The sequence below is a fragment of the Nyctereutes procyonoides genome, unplaced genomic scaffold, assembly GCF_905146905.1.
Source record: "Nyctereutes procyonoides isolate TBG_1078 unplaced genomic scaffold, NYPRO_anot_genome, whole genome shotgun sequence".
NCBI lineage: Eukaryota > Metazoa > Chordata > Mammalia > Carnivora > Canidae > Nyctereutes > Nyctereutes procyonoides.
In genome coordinates, this window is record NW_026575133.1 from 35,745,061 (window position 1) to 35,762,072 (window position 17,012).

General features: G+C 66.6%; 1 protein-coding gene across 6 annotated transcripts in view; it reads left to right on the forward strand.

The window, feature by feature from the left end:
• HDAC4 (histone deacetylase 4) overlaps window positions 1-17,012 on the forward strand; it is a 276,590-nt gene that overhangs the window by 224,073 nt on the left and 35,505 nt on the right. For 5 of the 6 annotated variants that reach the window (XM_055300503.1, XM_055300499.1, XM_055300504.1 and 2 more), the window contains 5 exons: window positions 2,566-2,786; window positions 5,348-5,605; window positions 7,551-7,737; window positions 8,868-9,001; window positions 12,415-12,535. In XM_055300503.1, the coding sequence (XP_055156478.1) occupies window positions 2,566-2,786; window positions 5,348-5,605; window positions 7,551-7,737; window positions 8,868-9,001; window positions 12,415-12,535 (921 nt within the window). The remainder of the gene's footprint in view (window positions 1-2,565; window positions 2,787-5,347; window positions 5,606-7,550; window positions 7,738-8,867; window positions 9,002-12,414; window positions 12,536-17,012) is intronic. The other variant, XM_055300505.1, reaches the window with a different exon arrangement.

Sequence of the window (17,012 nt, forward strand, 5' to 3'; positions counted from 1 at the left end):
GCGGTCACCTAGGACAGAATTCAATCCCACCTTAGTGTGGTTTTATACATAAAAGTCTTTTACGATAGATACCAGGAACTACATGGTGGTCTGTCGTCAGAGATCCCTGTTCATGACCTAAGGGGTCAGTGGGAAGGAACCTGGCCAGTAAGGGCTTTGCTACTCACAGGTTAGGACGTTCAGTTTCCTCTAATGCGACCAGGCCCCAAGGGCGACGGCCCCCTGCACTTTACACCCCACGAGGCCCATAGTGAAATTGGGGGTGGGTGAGGTGGACCAGAGCAGGGTCCTCCCGGCATCTGCCCTCGTCTCCACGGGGATGGCGGCCTGTGTCTTCAGGGCACGTCCACCCCGCGGAAGGCAGCCCTCTGCTTGGGGGGAGCCTCTCGTTGTAGGGGAGGCAGCAGGCGCCACCAGACCCAGGCTCACGGTCACGCGGGGCCATCGGAGCCGCCTGTTCCTGCTCCGTTACCAGCCCTGGAAGCGGAAAGCGGGACCTCTGTGGAGTCGGGTTGTGCCCTGGAGCCCAGAGAAGCTTCTCTGTGGAACATGGGGCCGTCCAGCTTACCCGGCGCGGCTCTGCTGCTCCGTCACGTGCTTTACTTCCTTCCCGGTGCCCACTGAGGCCGGAGAAACATCCACCACCAAGCCGCGGCCCCTCTGGTTCCGTAAACGCAGCTTCGCGTGGCGGGCTTCCGCGCGTTCACCCTCGGGACACCTAGGTCAACGGCGAGAATTCCAAAACCCCTTCTTAGGGATGTGCTTTGTGTTTTGCTTTTTTAAATATTTTAGGAGACCTGATCGGGAATGAGCCAATCTTCTGTGTTACTGACCTTAATCTAGTAGCCAAGCAGAGTTAAGATGATTTCTGTTTGCAGACAACAGTGGGCTGGACGGGTGTGGGCAGTTCAGGGACAGAGGTGACCGACTTGTCAGAAGGCTAGTGAGGGAGTTTCATAAGGCTTGGATCTCGTCTGTGTGTGTGCTCTTGCTGCCTGCGTGCAAAATTTAGAACTCAGCACCCGTGAAGGTACAAGGGACAGATTGAGACCACAGGGCTCCCCGGGGGGACACGGGCAGGGGCACCTGCCCATCGGGGCCTCTTCCGGCAGCTCCGGGGGCCGTGCTCTCGGGTCACGTGCTCGTTGTCCCAGGCAGACGTGACCTGGGTCGTCCTCCCCCTGAGCCTTGTCCGTGTGTGTCCATCCACCTGAGGCCGCCAGGGCAGCAGGCACTCGGGAGCAGGTTTTAGTCGACCCTTTCGTCCATAAAACCACAGGAAGACGATAAACTGCCTAAACCCACAGTTTGCAAAAGTAAAACTGCAGATGGATGAAAAGCTTGTAGGAGAAAAGATGTTGGACATCCCGAGTCTCTGAAGAGGTTGCATTTTAAAATAAGATTCGGATCACATTAAAACAGGACCACGTATCCATACAGATTCCTAAACCTTCAGTCCAGGCACAGGTGCTTGAGGCAGCTGGTGGGCAGGTAGGCGGGCAGGTAGGTAGGAAGCTGGCAGGCAGGTAGGCATGGGCAGGTAGGCGGACAGCTAGCAGGCAGCTAGGTGGGCAGCTGGCAGGCAGGTAGGCAGGGGCAGGTAGGTGGGCAGGTAGGCAGCTGGCGGGCAGGTAGGTGGGCAGCTGACAGGCAGGTAGGCACGGGCAGGTAGGTGGGCAGCTGACAGGCAGGTAGGCGTGGGCAGGTAGATGGGCAGGTAGGCAGGCAGGTAGGTGGGCAGGTAGGCAGGCAGGTAGGTGGGCAGCTGGCAGGCAGGTAGGTGGGCAGCTGGCAGGCGGGTAGGCACGGGCAGGTAGGTGGGCAGGTAGGCAGGCAGGTAGGTGGGCAGCTGGCAGGCGGGTAGGCACGGGCAGGTAGGTGGGCAGGTAGGCAGCTGGCAGGCAGGTAGGTGGGCAGCTGACAGGCAGGTAGGCACAGGCAGGTAGGTGAGCAGCTGACAGGCAGGTAGGCGTGGGCAGGTAGGTGGGCAGGTCGGTAGGCAGCTGGCGGGCAGGTAGGTGTGGGCAGAACCTTTACAGGAACCAGTAGAAGGTCTTGACGAGACGCCTCAGGATTTTCACACGCGTTGATGCCGTCTTTGTTTGTGACGTCACCGCTTGAAAAGACCCTTAAAAGATCTGATCCTGAGGCCGTTTTGTTCCCTCACAACGTGGTTTCCGGCTCAGCAGGGAAGGGCCATCTCCAGGGCCTTCCGGGACACACTCCGGCCGCCTGTGGTACTGCTCAGGCCAAAACAAGCCCTGGAAGTGCATCTCTAGGGCCCGGGGTGTCTGGGGGTGACATGGGGCCCCCGGTGGGTGGGCGGTGGCTCGGAGCACGTCACTTGGAAGTGCCCGGTGCTGGCAGGGGCCTGGGTGTCGGGAGAGCCGCCTGCACACGGCGGCCCTGCTCCCCGAAGCCCGTGCTCACAGCTCAGGCTCACAGCTCGTGACGGTGGGCGCCGGGGCTGTGGGGAGGGGCAGGGGCACGGCAGCTCTCGGGGGCCCCCGACAGCCCCGCCCCCGCCGTCTGCCCCCGTGTTACCCTCAGCCCGCTGTCTTTCAGGCCTGGGCGCGCTGCCCCTGCACGCGCAGCCTCTGGTGGGTGCGGACCGCGTGTCCCCGTCCATGCACAAGCTGCGGCAGCACCGCCCGCTGGGGCGCACCCAGTCGGCGCCGCTGCCCCAGAACGCGCCGGCCCTGCAGCACCTGGTGATCCAGCAGCAGCACCAGCAGTTCCTGGAGAAGCACAAGCAGCACTTCCAGCAGCAGCTGCACATGAACAAGGTGGGTGTGCGGGTGCGGCGGCCGCTGGCGGAGCTCCAGGGAGCCCGGGGCCGGGAGAGGAGCCATGGAGCCCAGGCTGCGGCACGCGTGGTGGGACGGGGAACGGCGCGTGCAGCCGGAACATAGGCCAGGGGCTGGGGGTGGGCGTCTCGGCGTGTGGGGCCTCCTCGGGCCCTGGGGTACTCACTCCTGTGAGCAAGCCCGAGAGCCCCCTACGATGACACGGAGCCCCGAGGGCACCTTCTGCATGCCCCTGGTACCTGCACGTACCCGCCCGGTGGCCAACAGTGCTGAGGACTGTGCGCACCCGCGCCATCCTGAGAGCCACCCACAGAGCTGTTTGGAGCAGGAAAGAGCAGCCGTGCGTAGTGCCTTGACGATGGTGGCTGGCGGCGGCCCGAGCGAGCCTAGGGTGGTGCCCCCACTGCAGGGTGGCGGGGGACACGCGGCAGGAGCGAGGCCCCAGCACAGGCCCGGCCAAGGCCCCCATGGAGCCGGGCTGCCCCCCCGGCCCCCCACCCTCACCTGGACAGCAAAGGCACGTGCTCCCCGGGGGCGAACGGGGACCCCCAGTCTGTTCACTCCCAGTGTCGGAGGCCCCGCGCATCCACCCTCCCGGCACCGACTGTGGCTCCCTCGTTTCCGTGTGTCACTCTCCGACTGAGAGGGTGGGAGGCATCAGGAAGACGGGAAGCACCTGTTCGTTCCTGGCGTGTTCTTGCAAAGGAGGATTTAGAAACTGGGTCATCTCTCGGGATCCTGTTACATGATTGATGGCGAGACTGAACGACAGCTGATGGAAGTGTTTCCGCGACGTGCTGCGGGGATCTCGGGGAGCCCACGACGTTACCTAGTGCCGTCTGGCACCAGTGCTTCCGCCCTTCGTTGGGGGAACGAGTTCCCAACGGGCTCACCACCCGACGGCAGGGCGCCCAGCCCTGGGTACCTCTGAGGCCGCCCACCCGGCCACCCTGCTCGGGGCGCGCTGGGCATCGCAGCCATTCCCTGCACGGTGTGCGGCTGGTCCTCCCCCGGCCTCCTGGCACGGCCGCGGCCCCGACGTGCCCTTAGGCAGAGCAGCCCCGCGCGGCCGCTTCGGGTTGCCCAAGGTCCCTAGCCAAGGGACCCCCAGCCCGGGCCCAGGAGTCTCTGTGAGCAGGAGGGACAGACGCAGGCCTGGCTGTGCTCTCCGGCTGTGGCCCGAGCTGGAGCAACCCCCAGTGCTCCATGGGTCGTCTGTGCCCCGAGCCTCACGTGCAGCAGTGTTTGGTGAGGCTTTGCCAGGCGGGGGAGCTTTCTGGAGGATGGGTGCCACCAGACGGTGGCTTTGCTTGGGGCGCAGTCCTGCCCGCCGCTGACCCCACACAGTGCTCCAGCCCCGAGGCGCCCAGGCTCGGCCGTGTACCCCAGCCTTCTCAGTGTTGAACCCGAGACCTTGGGGTGGTCTGACCACGAGCCCGGCCAGTGGTCTCTGTTCTGGCCCCAGCTGCAGGCTGGCCTTCAGGGAATGCGTTTTTCCGAATACAGGCCTCACTGAAGCCATAAAAGGGCACCGGAGGTCCTAAGGGCGTTGGAGGACGGAGAGCCGGGCTGCTCGTCGGGTTGGCAGCTGCACTTGCCCGCGGGAGCCTCGCCCCGAGCCAGCGCCGTGGTGCGGCCAGCCCACGGCACAAGTGCGTTTCCGAGGCAGCGACAGGCCTCTGCACGGCCCAATAGCCTGAGCCCACGGGCGTCTGGTCACCACTGAGCCACAGCCCCGCAGCTGTGCGCCCTGCATCACGGGGAGGCCGCTGCTGTGGCCACGGCCGCCCCGACTCCCTCTGTACCGCGGCCTGGAGGCTGAGCTCCAGGGAGATGGTGGCAGCTCAGGTGCCCCTGCCCCTGCCCAGAGCTCCCAGGACAGCAGGGCCAGGAATCCTTCCTGACCGGCCGCCCTCGTGGAAGCCCCGAGTGTCCTGAGTCCCTAGAGGGGCCTGGAGGCCTCTAGGCAGACGCCCTCCTCCCAGGCGGCTGGGAAGGCCAGAGAGGGAGCCTGGCAGGTCCCTGTTCCGCCAGCCCTGCCCCCCTGCCCCTGGGCTCTCGCCATCCCGTGGCGCCCGCTGAGGGTCAGGCCTCCGGGGGGACCTGCACTCCCAGCCCGGGCCGATGCACAAGAGGAAGGAGAGGGCGCCACCGGGCGCTACGCAGAATGTGGCGGGAGACCATTCTCCATGGCCCTGCGGCTCCTCCACGGAGACCCACGTCCGGGCTCTGGAGAGGGTCGCATTTGCTCAAAGCCACAGGCCACTCCCCAGGTGCAGCCCCAGCTCCACACCTGTGACCTCCATGCGCTGGGCACACGGTGCCCAACAGATGCGCTCCCCACGCCGGTCCATCGCCGTCCTGGGCAGATGGTGCCCTGTGCCCAGGTTGTGGGCTCGTGAACGGCGCCCGCAGGCCTTAGCTCGGGATATCCAGCATCCCTCGGGGTACTGCGCCCTTGCTCGGAGCTGTGCAGCTCGTGACGCCCCTTCTCTGTCCCGTCGTGTCCGTCACCCTCACCCCTCACCTCTGCCTTGTAGATTATCCCCAAGCAGAACGAGCCAGCCCGGCAGCCCGAGAGCCACCCCGAGGAGACGGAGGAGGAGCTTCGCGAGCACCAGGCCCTCCTGGAGGAGCCCTACCTGGACCGGCTGTCGGGGCAGAAGGAGGCGCACGCCCTGGCCGGGGTGCAGGTGAAGCAGGAGCCCATCGAGAGCGACGACGAGGAGGCGGAGCCCCCGCGGGAGGTGGAGCCGGGCCAGCGCCAGCCCACGGAGCAGGAGCTGCTCTTCAGACAGGTGACTGGGCTGCCCGGGGCGGCCGGGGGAGAGGCCAGGAGGCCGGGCCTTGGTCCCACGGGCCCCCAGGGGCAGCGTCCTGGGGCTGGCAGGCATGGGCTCCGAGCGGCCTCTTCCCTTCCTGTCCGGCCTGGACCCGGGTGGGCTGTGACGTCTAGTCCTGGCCCTCGCCCGCCGTGGGCATCTGTGCGCCCGTATTCCAGCCGGACGCCCGCCCGCCCGCCCGCCCGAGTCCCTACAGATAACGGTCTCAGGCGTGCGCGCCGTGAGCTGACGTAAATGCAGGCGCTACCCAGTGTCAGTAGGACTGGGCGGCGGCGTGAAGGGTAGGAGGAGGCACGTCGATGTCTTCGTTGATCAGGAAGGCAGGCAGGGCCTTTACGGCCCCAGAGGCCGTGGTGACCGATGTCATAAAAGAGCCGGAAGAACCGTGACACGCGGACCCAGTCCCAGACACTGACACGTGTTAACCAAACTCACAGGTGACGCGTGAATAAATCTGATGACTTATCAATTTATAATGAAAAGGAAAACCGCCGTGTCCGCGAGACACCAGCACGGCCAGCCCGGGAGTCGGAGGCCCCGTGTTGGAGGCCGCAGGGAGGCTGCTTGCTCCTGACGGCAGGCCGGGGGCGGGGTGCTGCGGGCGGCCGGTGCTTGCCGACTCCTGTTCCTCGCCCGAGCCGCTCCGGCTCTGACGTGTGGGCCGCGGTCCGGCCCGCCGGGCGCCCGCCTCTGCTCCCCCGAGGACCGGAGCGCGGGAGCTCGTGTCGGGGGAAGCGCTGCCGTTGCTGGGTGCACATCGCGCCCCGGCGGGCCTGGCCGTCCCGGACCGCTGTGGGGCCACGGCCTCGGCAGCGGAGCGCGACCGGGAAGCCTGCGGGGGAGCGGAGCGTGCTCCCCGCAGCGTTCAGGGCTGGGGTCTCGCGGGTGATGGAGCGCTCGGCCTTTATTTAGAAAACGATCCTTACCCTGCTCAGACCCAGGACGTTCGTTAGGGACGCTTGTTCTCTGCATCCAGGAATACTAGTGAGCAGAGCGGCCTCGGGGCCCCTGGTGGCTCGTGTGGCAGCTGGCGCCAGTCGAGGCCTCCAGCGTTCCGTGACCGGCGTCGGGGACCGGACTCTCGGGGCTCCAGGCGCCTGGATCCAGGCCCGTGGGGGCTCGGGCACCTGTCGGGTTCTCTCCCTCCCTGCCCCTTCCCGCTGCACCGTTGAGGCAGGGAAGTCGGGCGGGTGGGCAGGGAGGCCCCATGTCCCTCGGGGGCCGCACGGCCGCTGCGCACCTGCTTCCCTGCAGGGCCCCGCATGTGAGATCCGTCCCTGAAGCCTCGGCCTGGCTCGTGGCCCGGTGCTGGTCAGAGGGCGCGCAGGCCTGCGTGGGGCAGCGGCTGTCCCCGCCCGGACGCGCCGGAGCTCCCTTAGTTGCTAAACTGCCTGTTTGGGGTCCTGGCGGTGTCGCGCTCTTACCAAAACCAACTCTTGTCATAGAAACACACGTTCTGTGAAAAGGAGTTTTTCGCGAAGTTGCATCCTTTTTTGCTCTGCTGATTTCTGTTGAGGTGGCGGAGGTCCTGGGGACCGTCCATCTGGGTCCCCCTCAGAGAGGCGCGGCCGGCCGACCCCGGGTGGCTGGAACCCGACCAGACGTGTGTTGCTCACTCAGCCAGCGTCTTGCTGCCCTCGGGTGGGGGCGTGGGGGGAGAGGCGGGGACCCAGCCGTGGAGTCCGAGTTCCCACTCCGGGATGTGCTCCCACGCACGTGTCTGGCACGTGGAGCAGCTCCTCCTGGGCGGGGCCGGCCGGGGGTGCCTGCAGGCGGGGGCTCCGTGGGCTGCCGAGCCCGGGGCTGCGCGCCCGCGAGAGCCAACGGTCAGGCACGTGGGTTGCTGGACGCGAGCCGCGGTTTCCTGGCAGCACCCAAACCCCGCGTCTCCCCTCCCCAGCAAGCCCTCCTTCTGGAACAGCAGCGGATCCACCAGCTGAGAAACTACCAGGCGTCCATGGAGGCCGCTGGCATCCCCGTGTCCTTTGGCGGCCACCGGCCTCTGTCGCGGGCGCAGTCCTCCCCGGCGTCTGCCACCTTCCCCATGTCCGTGCAGGAGCCGCCCACCAAACCGAGGTTCACCACAGGTATGCGCAGGGGCTGGGGGGCTGGGGGTGGGGTGCAGCCCCCAAACAGGGTTCACCACAGGTATGCCCAGGGGCTGGGGGGCTGGGGGTCCGGCGCTGAGCACCTGTGGCCCACACCTGGCCTGGGCCCGGCCAGGGGACCAGATGCGTCGGTCACTGAGGCCCCCTTCCCACCTCCCGCTTCTTGATGCCGCCGTCTCCCTTGGCCCAGAGCCCACCTTGCCTTTGCCGGAGAATGTTCCCTCCGGAGACAAGCCGGCGGGCTGGGCCGCTGCCTGTCCGTGGGCCGCAGGGACAGTGAGCTCGTCCTTCCTCATCGGCCCTTCGTGTGGGGCCCACACGGCCCGGGGGGCTCGAGGGTCTCAGGCCCCAGGGTGTGAGGCCGGCCCAGGCTCTCGCCTTCGGGGTGGGGCTGTCCTCGCTGCCTCACCCCTGCAGGAGCCTCCCCGTTCCCCCTGCCGCAGAGCCCGGGCTGGGTGACCCTCTCTGGGGGCAGCCCCGTTGCCTCGGGTCCCTGGTCCCGATCCCCCCCCGCCAGGCCCGCTGCAGACGGGGACTTAGCACAGGTTCTGGACTCGGTTACGTCCCTTTGAACACCCTGGTGTTGGCCTGTTCGTGCGTGTGTCACGCAGGTGTCCCGACTGCCCTGGAAGTTTCTAAGGTTCCAGGGTCTCTCTTGGTTGTGACCCCAGAACCTCACAGGGGACTCAGATCAGCAGCAGCGCTGCTTCGTGGGTTCCGCTCCCTGACAGGATGGACTTGGATTTGGGGCTAAAGCTCTTAATTTGGGAAGACAGCACAGCCCTGCCACGTGGGGGCCACACAGCTTGGGGAGTGGGGGCGGTGGCTTCCCGGGTCGTTCTCCTTGCCTTGCTCCCCCGGCCAGGGACCCCCGGCACCTGCCGTGAGCAGGACGCCTGCCTCGGCCTCCATCTCTTCGCCGCCCTTGGCCTCTGGGGAACGTGGATCTGTCTGACACATCGTCCTGGTGGACGGGACGCCGTTGGCCACTGTCCCCTGCCAGGACGCAGTGGTGGGCCCCAGCCAGGCAGCGTCCCGGGTGGGTGGTGGGCAGCTGCCGGGGACCCCCGACAGCCCCCTGACCGTGGCTGGGCCCCCCCGTTGTCCAGGCCTCGTGTACGACACCCTGATGCTGAAGCACCAGTGTACCTGCGGGAACACCAACAGCCACCCCGAGCACGCCGGCAGGATCCAGAGCATCTGGTCTCGGCTGCAGGAGACGGGGCTCCGGGGCAAGTGTGAGGTAAGCGGGGCCCAGGCCGGGGGCGGGGGGCTGTGAGCAGTTCCACCAGGGGCATCCGCCCAGGGGGCTGCTTTCCCTACACCCAGGTCCTCCCTTCGGGGAAGCTCACCTCTGTCCTGTCCCTGCGTCCTCCTGCTCCCCTCCATCCTGTCCCCCATCCTGCCCCCCATCCTTCTGCCCCCCTGTCTTCCTGCCCCACTCCGTCTTGTCCCCCATCCTCCATCCTCCTGTCCTTCTGCCCCCATCCTGCTCCCCTGTCCTACCCCCCTCCCATCCTGTCCCCCATCCTCCTGCCCCCGTCCTGTCCCCCTGGTCCCCCCATTACGTGCTGTCCCCACCCTCGCCCACCACTTGCTGAACTCCACGGCTGCTTGTTTTCCTTCTGGTCGAGTCCCTGGAGAAGCCCCTCTAGGCCATGCTGCCCGTTGGCACCAGGGCCGCGCGGCCAGCCCGTCCTCCGGCCTCAGTCCCCAGGGCACCTTCTGGAGGCCACGAAGGAAATCTGCCCTGTTGGCTTTTTGTTAAAAGTTCTCTTACTTGAGTATTTCCAAAAGCTGCTTGGAGGGTGCAGGGGGCCTTGGGGCTTGGAGGGCTCCCCCAGGAGTGGCGTTGCTGCAGGGCGGCAGCAGGGACCGTGGGACGCAGAGTCCGGTTGGGCTCGGCCCGCACCCTGCACCCGCCCGTCCAGTGAGAAGGTTCTGGCCGGCCGGCCATCTCCCTGCTGCCCGGGGGTGCTGGTGCCCCGTTGTTCTCAGACGAGGGCCGAGCCCCTGCCCCCTGCCCCTGCTGCCCCTGTCCCGGGGCCTGGAACTCACTCTCGGCTGCAGCAGAGCCCCGGCCCCAGGGACGGGAGGTCCCACTGAGGCACCTCCTGAGCTTCCTGTGTCCTTGCGGGCGGGGGCCGCGTTTCCCCGGAGCAGCCCGACTGCCCTTTGCCCGGGTGTGCGGCCACCACAAGGACCCTTGCGCTCTGGGCTCTGTGGGGGGGGGGGGCGCGACGGCAGCCCCACCTGCCCCACAGGCAAACTGGGCCACCACGGGGGCGGGGATGGGTGTGGGGTGACCTGGGAAAGCCAGCGCCCCGCAGGTGAGGACTGCTCATTCCCGCCTGTCCCAGCCCCGGGCCCACCTCGCCAGGCCCTGCGCAGGCACATCCGGGGCGGTGGGGGCCGCAGAGCCCCCCGTGCGTCCACCTGCTCCAGAAGTGGGATGTTTGGGAATTTAGGTCACTTGGTTCAGGCGAGCCCCTTCACTGGTTGTACAGTGACGGGTGATTTCGAAGGGGCGGGGCACCGAAGCTGGTCCTGCCTCCTGCCCCCGGGGCCCTCCTGGAGGACAGGACACCCCCCCCCCCCTGTGGAGGAGGAGTGCAGGACAAGGCCTGTTTGGGGGCCTGACCTGAGGCTGCACCACTGGGGGGCAGCATTGCCCTGGCGGACACCCCAAGGAGGAGGTCTCCCCGCCCTCCTGCCTCCCCCCCCCCCCCCGGGACCTCGCCCCGTGACAGGCTCTACTTTCCTGAGGCCTCTCCTCAGTCCAGGGGCCTCTCAGGGAGCTTCTCAGGAGGCCGGATAATGACCTTAGGATCGAGACAGTGGAGCAGACACCTGGGGAGTGACCGGGCACACCTGGGAGTGACCCCGGGCCCTCTGAACACCTGGGGAGTGAGACCCCCCCCCGACCCCCCCTCTGAACACCTGGGGAGTGAGATCCCCCCGACCCCTCTGAACACCTGGGGAATGAGGACCCCACACCTGAAACCCCCTCTGAACACCTGGGGAGTGAGACCCCCCACCAGACCCCTCTGAACACCTGGGGAGTGAGACCCCCCCGACCCCTCTGAACACCTGGGGAGTGAGACCCCCCGACCCCTCTGAACACCTGGGAGTGAGACCCCCGACCCCTCTGAACACCTGGGGAGTGAGATCCCCCCGACCCCTCTGAACACCTGGGGAATGGGACCCCCAACCCCTCTGAACACCTGGGGAGTGAGACCCCTGACCCTCTGAACACCTGGGGAGTGAGACCCCCGACCCCTCTGAACACCTGGGGAGTGAGACCCCCCCGACCCCTCTGAACACCTGGGGAGTAAGATCCCCCTGACCCCTCTGAACACCTGGGAGAGTGAGATCCCCTCGACCCCTCTGAACACCTGGGGAGTAAGATCCCCCCGACCCCTCTGAACACCTGGAGAGTGAGATCCCCCCGACCCCTCTGAACACCTGGGAGAGTGAGATCCCCCCGACCCCTCTGAACACCTGGGGAGTAAGATCCCCCCGACCCCTCTGAACACCTGGGGAGTAAGATCCCCCCGACCCCTCTGAACATCTGGGAGAGTGGGACCCCCCCGACCCCTCTGGGGAGTGAGATCCTGGACCTCTCTGAACACCTGGGGAGAGTGGGACCCCCAGTCCCTCTGCCCCACTTTGGCCCTGAAGCAGGAAGTGCCACCACTCCTGAGCCAGAGGACCCAGGAGATCCAAGGAGGCGAGGGGTCTGCTGGTCGTGGGGTCAGACCTGAGTTGGCAGGACAGTTGGGAAGAGGCCTGGGTGAAGCACGCAGCTTCCACGTGGTGACGTCAGGAGCGCAGAGCCGGGTGTCCTCGAGGTGCAGGGGCGCTGACCTCGGGCGTCCTTGGGAAGCTGTCACCGTGAGCCGTTGTGGCCCAGGTGGCGGGGGCGAGAGCAGCCCCTGGGCCACCAGCACCACGGCCTCCAGGGTCCGTAGACGCCCGGCGTGGGGCTGCGGCCCTCAGGGCCACGGTGGCATGAGACACTGGCTTTCCCCTCGCTCCGTAAAGCACCTTCCCCTTTAGAGGTTAAATAAGCAGAGCCCAGCTAAAGGATGGACCTCATGTTAGTTCCTGGGGAAATGCGAAAAGAACCTGCCGCTTCCACGGGAGGAGTCTCCAGAGCAAAGGAAACTGGGCGGACGCGGACGCGGAGCTGGAGCAGCTGACTTCAGGCCCAGCGCGGATCCCCGCGAGGGGCTGATGCGGGGGGCTCGGCGGCCTGCGGGGCTGGGTGTGCGCGGGGGGCCGCCCTGCACGGCTCCCACCGGGTGCAGCCCCCACCGAAGCACAGACCCCGGCAGCTGGAAGGCAAAGTAGCAATTTGATGCCAAATCATTTGGGTGACGGAAGGTTAAAGCGTTGAAGGCTGGAATTTTCTGTCTAAATCTGTTCTTCAAAGTTATCATTAAAGCGTGAACCCTCCAAAACATTTTTTAAATATTTCTGAACGCGTTGGGTGCTGTTTACTTTCTGTTTTGCAGGAACCAGATAATTTTGTGCCCGTGTAGATACAAAATTCATCGGTTTCCTTTGGGGGGCTGCTGTGCTAGGAATGATTTCTGGGGCAGGCCGGCCCTCCGGCCCGGGGAGACGTGACCCCCTCTTCCTCTGTCCCCACAGTGCATCCGCGGACGGAAGGCCACGCTGGAGGAGCTGCAGACCGTGCATTCGGAGGCGCACACCCTGCTCTACGGCACAAACCCCCTCAACAGGCAGAAACTGGACAGTAAGAAACTTCTAGGTATTTCAAGGCCTTCTTTACCTTTACCGCCCTGCGCCCGCTGGTCCCGCCCCTTGGCCCCGGCCCTGCGGTGGTGGCAGCAGCGGTGGCGGCAGGGACAGCCCTGTGCGCGGCGCCTGCACCAGGTACCGAGCTGGGGGCTGGGGGGGCGGCTGGCTCCATGTCTGTGTCGGGCACGTGGTGTAGAAAGTGTGACAACCACTGGATTTGCGGAATGTTCTAGAATGGCATCCATACCAGAGGCCAGTGGGTGGGGGTACTCATGCACCTGCCCTGAGCCTGCTGTCGGGGGCGGGGGGGCAGCCTGGGCAGGGTCTGGGCCTCTGCGCTGGCGGACACTCGGGCATCTGCAGCCGAGGTGGGGGGGCTCCGGGCACCAGCCCCACCCTGCTTGCGGCCCTCCCAGGGCACTTCTCACCCCAGCCTCCCGGCCACTGGCACAGACACGGCAGGTGGCTTCTCCGGTGTCACCAGAGGTGGTGCTCGTGCCGTCCTGGGCGGATCGCACTGCAGGGCGCCCCGTTCGTCCACGTGTGTGTGCACTCGCTCCTCCACGCGCTCACGCCCTCACCCCGAAGGAGCGCATCTTCTGTGCGGGAAATCCTGGAGGCACCGGCCACCGGACGGGGTTGATGTGGCCTTTGTCTGGAGAGCAGGGAGCAGACAGCTGGGAGGAAACCCATGTGTCCCGCCCGGGGTGGCAGCCTTGCTGCTTCCTGAGCCCCCCGCCCCCGCCCTGTGGTAACCAGGCTTTCAGAAGACGTGAAAACTGGCTGTGGGAGATGGGAGAGGGCCCCGCGGCAGGAGAGCCTGGAGGCCGGAGAGCAGGGGTGCGGCAGGTGCCAGGAAGTGTCCTCCAGCGCTGGGGACAGAGACCACTGACTGTGGGGTCGGCCACCACGGAGACCCTGGGCCTGGGGCGGACGGTGTGGAGTGGTCAGAACAGGGGCTGGGCCCGAGGCCCAAGACGCCCGCCAACCCCCGGGCCTGCAGAGGGCACAGGGCTCCCTGGCTGGGATGAACGTCGGGAGCAGAACGGGCGCGGCGCCTGCCTGCCTCCCGCCTCCCTGCGTGCTGACCCTGCCCCGTGCAGACGTGAGACCCCTCCTGTGAGGTGACCAGCCCCAAGGAAGCCGACACGAGGACACCAGGCAGGGAGCCCACAGTTCATAGCCCACCGTGTGCGGGATCTCCCCGTGCCCTTAGGGCCTCCGTCTGAGAACAGGTGACCCAGGATTACCTGCACCTGGGAAGCGAGCACTTCACGGGGAGATTGAGTGTGAAACAGGGCAGCTCGGGGGACAGGCTTCTGGGAGAGGTGGGGACACGAAGGAAAACCAGAGTGCCCTCAGTGCCCTTAAAGAGGACGTAGCACGTCCGTGTCGTGTGGACCAGAGCAGCAAGGAAGGAAGAGCCCGGAACGCTGGAGACGAAAGTCACACCAGACAGTCGCGGAGGAAGAGTAAGGGCTCCAGGGAGCGGGCTGGCTGCGGGGGCTCCGGGGGCTCGCAAGAGGGGAGCAGGAGGGCGTCTTGGAGCAATCGTGAGCCAGCCCCGGAACCACGGGCGCCGTGGCTGCCCAGACCCTCTGGGGAGCAGCAGGGACAGTCATGGAACGGGGCGGGGGAGGTGCCACACTCGGGGGCCAACGCCCCATGACGACAGTGCCGCCTCGCCAGTTCTGGGCACAGACTTGTCCCAGCCCGAGGCCTTGACCCGGCCAGCAAGGGTGACCAGGAGCAGGAGCAGAGGCACCTGCACACATCCCCCTCCAGGCCGTCGGGGTGGACGCTGGGCCACGGGCAGGAGAGCCAGGCCTGCCCCGTCTGTTCCGGCTGCAGTGACCGTCCACGGCTCACAGTCCTGGAAGGCCGGAGGGCTGGGGTCTGGGGCCACACAGCGGGCAACGGCTCTTCAGACTACAGGCCCCGCTGTGTCCTCCCTGGGGGCCGAGGGCAGGGAGCCTGGTGGGGTCACCTTTGTAAGGCGCTGACCCATCACGAGGGTGCCACCCCCATGACCTGACTGCCTCCGAGCCCACCTAGTTACACCGTCACACCAGGTGTCTGGATGTCACGCATGAGTCTTGCCCAGCCTGCCCCTTGGGGTGGAGGGGCGGGCCCAGGAGCTGGCCGTGTTCCCCACATAGAAGCATCCAGAACAGCCTGGAGCAGTGTGGCCGAGAACCCACCAATGGGCCGGGGCCAGGGTCCCCTGGGGCTTCCTCTTACCCCGTCCAGGCCCTGCCGCCTGCACTGGTGGGGGGCTCGTTTCTGCCACCCAAGATATCCATCCCCGGACGTGGGGCTGCGACCTAGTGGGCTCAGAAGGACTCCAGAGCCACCCCCCCCCCCACCGGCCACATGTGGGTCTGGTCCGTAGCCCGTCCAGGGTGTGACCCGGAGACCCTCTCCAGCCTGCCCGTCATGGGACCCATCACCTCACCGAGGCTCTTCTGTCCTCTGCTTACACGGCAAGATTTGTTCTTGCTCCTGGGTTTTTCAAAGCCCAGCCCTTGTAGGGGGAATGTCGGGGGTGAAACCATAGGGAGAAGCATGGGGACCGCGGGCCCGGGGCAGGGGACCCGTCCCAGCTCCCCATGGAGAAGCGCGTGCTGGTGCACTCTGTCCCTCGAGTCACGGGGTGTTTACGGTGTGGACTGCGGAATGTCCCCTGAAAGGCAGCTGTAAGGGCGTCAGGGGGACACCCAAAGGCCTCACCCTGGTGGTCACGGAGCAGGACGTGTGCAGAGGGCGGGAGATCTGAGCCGCCAGCTCCCAGGACGGGGCCATGGGAACCCAGCAGCAAATGTCCAGGAACGAGATGGGTGCCAGCTGCGCCCAGAGGGCAGGGCCTCGGCTGGGGCCAGCCAGAGGTTCAGAAAGGAACCTCCGAGGACGCGGACAGCGGGAGGAGCTGAGCAGGAGGCCGCGTGTAGGCCAGCAGGTGTGATGGGCAGGTCGGCCCGGTCCCCAGGGTCCTGCGGGATCCCCGGGAAACACCGCTCCTCCCAGGGTGGCACCTCGGCGGCCTGAGTGCTGTCCTCCAGCGCGGGAGCAGAACCTGCGGGCCCCATGTGTCGTCAGGGCTGCCAAGGTCCAGAAGCCGCAACCCCCTGGCCTCAGGGGTCACCGGGAGCTGGCCAGACGGCCTCAGTCAGCAGCACCGGCCGTCACAGAGGCTCCGGCGTGGGCTGTGCTCCAGCAGGCTGTGCGGCATCCGTGGCCGCCCCACGGCCATCACCACCAGGCCTTTGGCACCTGCGTGCCCTGAACTGGAGACGATGGACAGGGAGAGGGTGATCTGCGCCCGAGCCGGGGTAGAGGGCTGGAGCGCACCAGCAGGCGGCTGCACTAGGTCCCTGAGCTGGTTTCAGAGTCGGGGGACAGATGACAAGAAGGGAGGGACGAGGCACATGTGGGGCCTTTGGGCGAAAGAGGGGCGGGCGTCGCCAGCAGGGCCTGGAGCCTTCCCCGCACGGACCCTTCCTCGGCTGCTCCTGGGCCCCGGTCACCGGTGGGGCTGCCCCCCCTCGGGTCGGGCCCTCATCACCGGTGCCCCCAGGCCCCCTGTGCTCTCCGGCCTCTGCTGAAATGTGCCTCGCTGTCCTCACACCTGCCTCTCCCCCGCCCGGACGCGCCCTGATGCAGTCCTCTGACTATTTCGTGTTCACTTTTGTGTTGCCAGGCGCACGTCGGGAGTGCGTGTAGCGTGCAGCGGTGATAGCCTAAGTCGTCCTGTTTCCTTCTTGTTTTCTGCTAAACACTGTTTTAAGACCCATTCTCATGGCTACGAGGACACCTACCCGGTTACCCTCTCTCCCCTTGAGACCGGTTTTTAAACTTGCGATAATTGTCCGAGCCAGGAGTCCCGACGACAGTCAGACTGGTCCAGACGTAGTCAAGTTGCGGTGACCTCAGGCGTCGCTCACGTAACCCTGACTGGGCACCTGAGCACTACGGTGTGAGCTCCCGCCCTCTGTGTATGGAATCCCCCAATTCCTAAGGCGTGTGCGGGAAGCCCCGTGTGGTCACCGAGGTAGCAGCGCCCTGCAGACGGGGCCGCGGACGCTGGAGGTGTGCGCCGCAGCCCTCGACGTTCCCCGAGGTCCCAGTGCCTCCCGAGGGCGGCAGCTGGAAGGGGAGCCTGGCAGGGCTCGGGAAGGGCCGAGAGAGGAGCGGCGGTCGCGCCGGAGGAACGCCAGGCCTGCCCCACGCCCGCGGGCCTCCCAGGGCCTCTCTCCACAGCCGCCGTGACGGGAAAATGGGGCCCTCCACCAGCCGCCACCTCCGCCTGGACGGCTGTGGCCTCGCCTAGGGGATGGCGGCCCCAAACCACAGCGGCCAGAGGGGGCCACGGGCGAGCAGAGGCTCGGTCCGGGCGGAATGAGCTGCACCGAGTGGCCGTGCGCCTGAGCAACAGCTTCTAGAAGAGCCTCCCTGCGCAGAGCCTCACCGCCCACCCGGGACGCTCGCGA